The following is an 8125-nucleotide window of genomic DNA, read 5'->3' on the forward strand; positions in this document are numbered from 1 at the left end:
GCATGCCCCAATTCAATGTCAGACGACACGTGGTACCCGGCTGAAAATTTCAAGAATTCAGCGACAGCCCTTGACGACTTCCACAAGAAGTACAAAGATGCCGCAGGACCGCCGAAGCGATTGGCAATCTGGATAAAAGCCGCTGCCGAGGATAAGTTGGACGAACCGAATCAGGAGGATAACGTGGCGGAGCATGGAGAGTTAAACGGTAAAAGGAAAAAGCGACGACATGGTTAACTTGACAAGAGCCTCGCATGATCTCCTGCGTCGACATACGAGGTTTGGAAGGGGGTAGTGTGACATTTGGACCATGAGATCACCAGACCCTAACCCTGACCCTGGACCAACGACCCACCAGGGTGATACCTTTATCGACGTCGCGTCAAGCTCAGAACTTTGTTTGTTTCCTTTCCTCTCCTCAGAGTAGAATCTTCGTCGATAGGCGCCAATAGACTAGCTTCCGTGCTATGCTTACCCTGGCCGTGACACCTAGAAGCTGGAGCTGGAGCCTGGAGCCTGGAGCCTGGAACAGGCCGCATAATTTGTCTCCGGCGTGGGTCAATCCTAACCAACCATGCAAAGGGTCTCAGGATTACTTAAAGGCGTGCAAACTTGCTAATCTCTTTTCGGTCGTTATTTCCCTTGGGTGGAGAATGTTCAAGACATTTTCACATACTCTGATACGGTACTTTCCGCATGACCGCCAAGCCCACAATCGTCTACTCCCTCTGGACTTTTTCCCATTCCTACTCTGATTTTCTCGTCTACTTGGTACCACATTAGACATCCCCAACAAAAGATAAATGAAACTAAAAGAATTCAGCTGAGACGCAGAGCTAGTGTTTAGCAGGGCAGTGTTGGTGTTGCTGACTGAGCAGGCCGGCCGTATCGAAACGTCATTTTCCGATTGCATGACCTATGACCAGTAAACCCACGTCACAAAGCAGGCCGGACGGTAAGACCCAGCCGCATTTTTAATGTTCACTTCAAGCTGTAGTGGGTATACTGCATTTCAATTCTCGTGAGCTGGGGTTATTAGTGCTAACTTAAAACGTTTGCGGCCTGTGAATGCCAAAGACCATCTTCATCAGCCCGATGTCCTCGGACAATACTCTGCTGACTTGGCCTCGATCACCTGACTTCCCTATTGGCTTGCTGGAATCTACCATATCTGGCTTCCACCTTCGTTTGTTCGGCACTAACTGGACCAACGGAGGTCGAGGCGGCTCCAGCAGCAGTGCTCTTTCGAAGTCGATCATCATTACACCGTTGATCTCCGCGTTAAAAAGCATGTTTGCCTCTCGTACGTCCTTGTGCGCCACTCCCAGTTGATGCACTGCGTGCAACGACCGCATTGCCTTCCTTTCGAGCTCTTCCTCCCCACCACCCGTGATCCCTGTCGCATCAAGGTCACATCCCCCCCACGACAAGAACGTCATGTGTATTACGTAGACACGATGGTCATAGTAGTACACCCTGTTCATCATCCGGAGATCGATGACCCCGAGAAAGACGGGCACATATACACCTTGGATGGGTTGCAGACGTGTGTAAACCGCCGCCTCGTGCTCAAGGTCTTTTACAAATGCCCGAACCGTGCCCTTGCCGACAAAGGTATAGCCATAGTCAACCAGGCAAACCTTGAATAATACGCCGCGTGCACCTCCATGGCCCAACGGCGTAATCCCCTTGTCTAATGACCGTTGTAGCTGCTCGAAGTATGGCAGTTAACAATTTAGCACCGAGAAGCTGCTAAATTGTGACTGTGGTGCCTTTGACAAAGTCCCTCTTCAATTTCAGCTTGGCTTTTGCTTAGCATTTTGGAAAGGCTGAAACTAGCTGCCTTAACTCTGGCACAAGGCAGCCACACAACCATCACGGGCTACGTGGTTAAATTGTCAACTACCCACCAGCGCCAAGGCTACCGGATGCGTGCTCGTCACCCGGTGATGCAACCCAACGCGAAATAGCCATGTGCCCAGACGGTTGTATCCAAAAGGAGGTCCATGGCACTCCTTTGCAGATTGGTCATGTCTGGAAACGAGCCACGCTGGCGATGTCAAATGCAATCACTACACCTGTCAATTACACTGATACAGCTCTGAGCGCCCGAGCCATTCCCAAATAGTGTTAAGTTCAGACTATCGTTTTCTCAAACGCCAAATGGACTTCTGGTTTGAGATTAACTAGTTAGGAGCATGATATTTCGAAATACGTTTGCAGGCCCTGACATGCGAGCGGGCTCTTTTAATGCAGTTGTCGCCTTGCTCATATTTATAGAAAACGGGTAGACTTTAGGGCTTCGCCACAACATCCGTCACGCCATATTCTGCGGAACTAGTCATAGAGGTAGCCGTTATAAGGTTATGCACCGCAGCTTACGAAGACACTAAAATGAAGCAACTGCCCTCTGTTCGCATCCGCACATCAGTCGGTGCTGGATGCTTCTTCATCTTCAACATCCATTACTGCGACGCCTTCCTCGCTTCTCTCTTACTTTCCATGGCATTGAGGTAAAAGGTTGTTCGGCCCGATGTAAAATTATGAACCGCCCTTGAACGACAAACCGCCCATTTCGAATCCATTAACGTTGCGTACTCCACCCCTCCCACCCCAAACTAAGTTAACTGGCCATTACAAAAATCGAATATCAAAAAACGTTATTTTCAATCCGATTTTGATACAAGAGCTGATTTTCGTAACCCATTAGGTCTTTTGTTCTTGGTTTCCTTTTGCATCTCCAAGTATGTTCTAATTAATGTGTCTACCTAGTCCTTCAAATCTCTGGATCTCTCCATGTCCCATCAAAGAGCAGCTTTGCTACGCTAGGATATCTTATGATCACAATCTCTGCAAAACTCGAGGATTGGAGAGGCCTGCCTTTAGCGGCTGCCTGGTCAAAAGAATACGAAAAGCCGGGGTGGGTCTTACAGCCATTCCGGGCCCGACCTCTAGCTGACTAGGACGCGAGCGCCGGGCTTTTTGCATAACTTGATACACTCCTCGGGATCTTTTAGAAATCCGCGCAACTGTTGACCCCTAACGACTAAGCACCAATTTAAACGAAGAAATCATCGCTGCTGGCCAAACCGCGCAATCGACTCGGTGACAAACTGTCGTCCCGGATGAGAAGCACCAGAAGGCGTGGTCATGATTTTGGGATCCAACGACAAGGGCAGAGTGGAAGCTGAACTCCTTTGAGACCTTATGGGTGGCGAGGCCATGTGGGTCGTTACAGGCGATTGTTGGCAATCGACGCCGCCGCGGCGCCATTGGATGTGGAAGGGCTGCTCAGGGGCGTAGTTATCGAGTAGTGGATCGTAAGGGTATGCCGGCCTTTGCGGAATCAGGTCCGACATGGCCCGCCTGAGCGCCGGGAGCGGGTTCATGTTTTCAAAAATGGGAGAAGTAATGCTTGTCGCCGTTGGAGGCGCCTCGGGTGATGCAGACAGGGGCGATTTGGCTGTCGTGGCCGACGAAACGGGCCTGAGGATCGTGTTAACGGATGGCAAGGGTGCAAAGGTAGCCCCTATGGGTTGAGCAGCATGAACCTGGGCAGTGGATTGCCCAACGAGACCTCCGGATGGCCGCCTTCCGCTTCTGTCAATCGTGAAGGGTCTTAAGGGTCGTCTGCCTGCCGCAGCAGTTCTGGGATCAGACCTAGACCTTGACAACTCTCGATCCTTCTTAGATGCTTGTTCGCTTGGCTCCTTCTGGGCCTGCTTGTCCGTTTTCTGATCTTGGTCTGACTTCTGCTCATCTGCCCACTTAAGCTCTTTAAACTGCGAGCGCATAACCGATTGAACTTCGGGTATGGGCTTCAGTGGGCTGATGGGACTCCGCTCAGCAGAACGGATTAAAGAGCCACTGCTGTGGCTAGTGCTCCTCCTGGCGTCGGCTGGGAAGTAACCGACGGTAGAACGACCCGATCTTGATGGCTCCATGGGCAAGTCGGCCGTGGAAGCCGCCTTCTTTGAATTTGGATGAGTGGGGGCTGTTTGCAGGGGTGGAAGGTCTCCAGTAGATTGCAGTTGCTGCTCTCTTTGGCCTCTGCTCGTCGATGCAGCCCCGGGAACCCGTCGCGGTCTTGGGTCTGGGCAGCGACTCGCGTAGCCTCTCGAAAGTGTTGGTGCCGGTGGCCAAGCCCAATCTTCGCCAAGAGGACGACGGTCTAGATCTGCAGGGAGAGGCCCCACCTCTTTCAGCAGAAAACCTGTCGACAAACCATTACGTGTTAGTTGAAAACCAGTCCTAAACCATAATTGGTTGGGCTCCTCCTTTGAAATGAATCTCTAGGAAAGAACGAAAGAAAAGAAAAGAGCGACCAAATAAATGCAAAAAAGACGCAGGTGTGTCGAACCTCAGTGCCGCCCGCTCGCACGCCAGGTAGAGCTCGTCGACACTGCCAGACGAAACCGAACCGCGCGCTCGACTCTTACAGCGGAAGGGAGTAAAAATCTCCCCAAATTGGCCGAACTGACCTTCTGTAACCCTTCGCATGTCGGACTTTGCGGGTGATGGAGGTGCCTTGCGAGGCTGCTCACCCCATTCTGGGCCCAGCTCAAAAAGCGGCTTGGGCATTTCATCCGTAACTATGGTGGGGGATCGTGTCATAGCCTCAAAACGCAGAGAGGAGCGGAGCTCTCGGTCCGACAAGGATCGCTTCGGCGAATATTCAAAACCAACAACCCTTAGCAGTTTACCCACATGGTATTCCACAGACTGCGACTTCGACGTCTGTCGAGAATTGGGACCACTGGATCCTGGCCTCGACCTTACTGGAAGGATTCGAGATGCGGGAGGGTATGTTTCATTTGCATCCTCATCATCGATCGCGTTCTCAGGAAGCTGACTGAGTGATAGCCTGGGGAAGTCTCGAGGGTCTAGAGGCGGTGGCGAAGGGTCGCTCTTATTTTTCAGGATCGACCTCTTGGGCGACGGCCTTTTCGAAGACGGCGGCAGGTATATGCGGGCCTTTGACTTTTTGGTTCTGGCAAATCGCCTGTTCTGAGGGGCACGGACGGGAACCGAAATTTGACCTTTATCGCAGGCAGTGATTGTGCAGGATGAAGCCGAGGTACCAGCATCTGAGGCTGGCGATGCGACTGGTGAGGTTCCAGGCGAGTGGGCACTATTTTCCGAGTGATTTGTACTGATACTGGGGAGCATCTGTGCGGTGTTTGTTAGCCAAAGGTTGTGGGAATGTAACAGTTTCAAGTCTATGCATACCTTGGCTGTGTTATGCTGCTGTTGGGGGTAGCCGCGGTTGACTGGTTAAAGATATTATGCCAAACCTTGGCTTGCGCACCAGGGGCTCTTGTCTGGTGCTTTATACCAAGAGTTTTTTTCTCTTCGAGTGTGAATGACTGATTAGGCTAATATTAGCTACTGACACGACAAGGCATGTTGAATAGAAATAGTAGAAGCGTGAGAACAATGGACAAGATTTGCTTCCTGGATTCGAGCGCTATTTGTAACACCATTACCTTGTAGGGGGCACCATATAGGGAATTGAGATTGATGGGATAAGTGGGTCCCAATTACGATCCTTGTTAGAGCAAGATATGATACGTTTGGCGAGCGTAGTACTACATTCTCAACTAACCACGCCGGGCAAGCCGGCACGAAGCCTGAAATCAACCAGGGAAGCGGATTATTTGGGCCCTGCAAGGCACGAGGTATACAGTCGGACAGTAAAATTTGATTCAACGTGATGGGAGGACCCCAGCAGCTCCCAGAGAGTTGGTCGTACATGAGGAAAACCACGGCCATCAGATCCACCTCCGAGTGGTCATCTTCTCAACGCTGCCACCTAGGACTCAGCTACTCTCCCTCCGTGTTTGTGTTGTAAACTACCTAATTCTAGTAAAGGCCTCCAGCCTCGGAAGAGTGCGTTTGGGCGTGACCATATTAAAGACGACGTATCCGATTAGCTAATGTACAGAATGATCCCCAGGACTTGCTAATTCTGGTTGTGGCGAGGCAGCCAAAGCAAATTGCCAAAAATACCATTTTTCTTTTCTTGGGCAACGTGGGATAGGCAGCTGGGTTTACTGCCCGTGGCTGGTTGGTTGTCCATGAAGTGGGGGAGGTTCGCCACCGCTGCCTGCGGATTGTCCTTGTGACACAACAAGTACCCTTGCACTTTGGCAGCTGAAAGACTTTTCGTCGTTATTAGACTGGCGAAATCTTGCGCTAGGTTCTCGAGGTCGATGTGAGTGGATTTATCGTCCACTGATTGACAGGTTTGCTGGTTGGTGCTGTTCTCAACTTCGAGAGATGGGAGTAAGTCTGATTGAAGTTGATACATCTTCATGAACATCAGTCTGGCCGAGTCCTCGTCCATATACCCGAGAAAGACTTTCTTATCAACCCTTCCATCCCGAATTAACGCTTCATCTAGCTTCTCAATGTTGTTGGTAGTCATAATGATGATGCGGCCTTCTGGGCTTGCCACGCCATCCAGCGAGTTCAACAGCCCAGAAAGCGAACAGGCGGACCGCCTGCCAAACGCGCCTGGCATTCCACCTTCGCTACCGCTCTCATCTTCCGAGTCTGAATGAGAGGCATGTCGCCGCTGAAGCACAACAGCATCAACATCTTCCAGCAAAACGATACAGCTTGGCGGCAATTTTGTAAAGAGCGTTGTTAATTCGTTGTCATGGCGGACGCTTGGGATATGCAGCATATAGACGTCGAGATTGAATTCACCCGCCAACGCTAAGCTGAGAGAAGTTTTGCCGGTCCCTGGAGGTCCATGTAGGAGGTATCCTCGTCGGTAGGGTATCCCACGGTCGTGGTAGTACTTTCTGGTGCTAACGCGAAAGTAATCTTCAATGTCACTAAAGAGCTGCTTTTTTGTATCGTCTTTCAAATAAACCGTATTGAGTGACCTTTTAGCCTTTGAAAGAGTTGTGTCCCAATCTGCGCGACCGCCTAGATCACGATTTTGTCGTATATGGACAGTGACAAAGCTTTTGCGCTGTTTGTCTTTGAATTCGCAACAATGGCGCAGAAACTTGTCGATGGGACTTAAACACCAACCTAGGCATAGAATAACCAATGGCTCTTTCACATCCGGAGGACTGGCATATTTGTCTGGCGTCCTGCCAGAGGGCTTAGCAGATATGCGACGAATGATCAGCAGTCTACCATCATGGCGGACTAATTTGATTCTGAACGTGGAAGTGTACTCGATCTGGCAATCACTGGCTTTGTGATCGTCCCTCATAGTTCTCTGATACCAAAAGGGAATGATGGGGCGATCGGCAGTCTCTGTGTGTGCTGTTACGATGTGCTCGGTGGAGTCTTTGCTGCTGAGATAGTTGATGACGTCTCTGTTTAGGCGGTCATTGGCCGCTATGGATACTGACGCGGTAAACAAGGGTATTATACCATATAAGATGCGCTTGCTGAACTCGATCAGATTCGATATGGCGCTAAGTAGCGACAGCAGCCATATTACAAGACTGATATCAAGCCAGCTCTCCATGGAAGAGGGAAAACTGATCCCCAGAGCGGCTTTTTGAGCGAGGTGTACAAGTGTACTTCCCGCCGCAGCGGTTCCGCTAATCAGAGTGGCAAGAGTTGACATTCCCCAGCTGAAGCTTATGAAACGATAGAGCAAATATGTTATAAGTTGAAAGTGGCTGATGCGGAGTAAAGTCGAAGGCTAGAGGTCATAGCCCTGTTGCTGCGATGCGGGTGAAAACCAAATTTATAACAAGATTAGAAATCTAACAATGCTCTGGATTTGTGTGGGCAGATCATCAAAGGAGGAATTTTGCAAAATCGGTAGCCGTCATGTTTGCCAGATACTTTGATAAGGTTATTTATACCCTTGAGCAAAAGCTATTGCTCACAAACCTCATTACCACAACCAAAAATCGACCGGCCGGGGTCAGGCTGAGATAGAATGCGGCTCATCCTATGTGCCTTCGAGCCCAACTGGTGGTAACCAAGACACAAAAGTGTACGGTAACCCCCTGTCAATGAAACATGCAACCTTGGTATGGTTGAAGCCTCAGCGCGTCGCTTACCTGTTATGTTACCTCGAACCGCTCTTAATTCGCCTAAATTGCAAAACTACAAACCTGCATTCAGTACAAGTCATTGTGCAGCCTGA

General features: G+C 50.3%; 2 protein-coding genes across 2 annotated transcripts; one reads left to right on the top strand and one right to left on the bottom strand.

Annotated features, from left to right (window-relative positions):
- Nucleotides 1–2394: 2394 nt before the first annotated feature.
- PpBr36_11443 (uncharacterized protein) lies at nt 2395–2517 on the top strand (the record flags this gene model as incomplete). Its single annotated transcript, XM_029898543.1, has 1 exon — nt 2395–2517. One exon carries the CDS (start codon nt 2395–2397, stop codon nt 2515–2517), a length of 123 nt encoding a protein of 40 aa, XP_029743127.1.
- A 247-nt stretch (nt 2518–2764) lies between these two features.
- Nucleotides 2765–7594, bottom strand: PpBr36_11444 (uncharacterized protein; the record flags this gene model as incomplete). Its single annotated transcript, XM_029898544.1, is given in 7 exon segments — nt 2765–2893; nt 2932–3010; nt 3091–3898; nt 3915–4213; nt 4361–5169; nt 5230–5270; nt 6055–7594. 7 exon segments carry the CDS (start codon nt 7592–7594, stop codon nt 2777–2779), a joined length of 3693 nt encoding a protein of 1230 aa, XP_029743122.1. The 3' UTR covers nt 2765–2776.
- Nucleotides 7595–8125: the final 531 nt, after the last annotated feature.

This window comes from Pyricularia pennisetigena, assembly GCF_004337985.1.
Source record: "Pyricularia pennisetigena strain Br36 chromosome Unknown Pyricularia_pennisetigena_Br36_Scf_30, whole genome shotgun sequence".
NCBI classification, from domain to species: domain Eukaryota; kingdom Fungi; phylum Ascomycota; class Sordariomycetes; order Magnaporthales; family Pyriculariaceae; genus Pyricularia; species Pyricularia pennisetigena.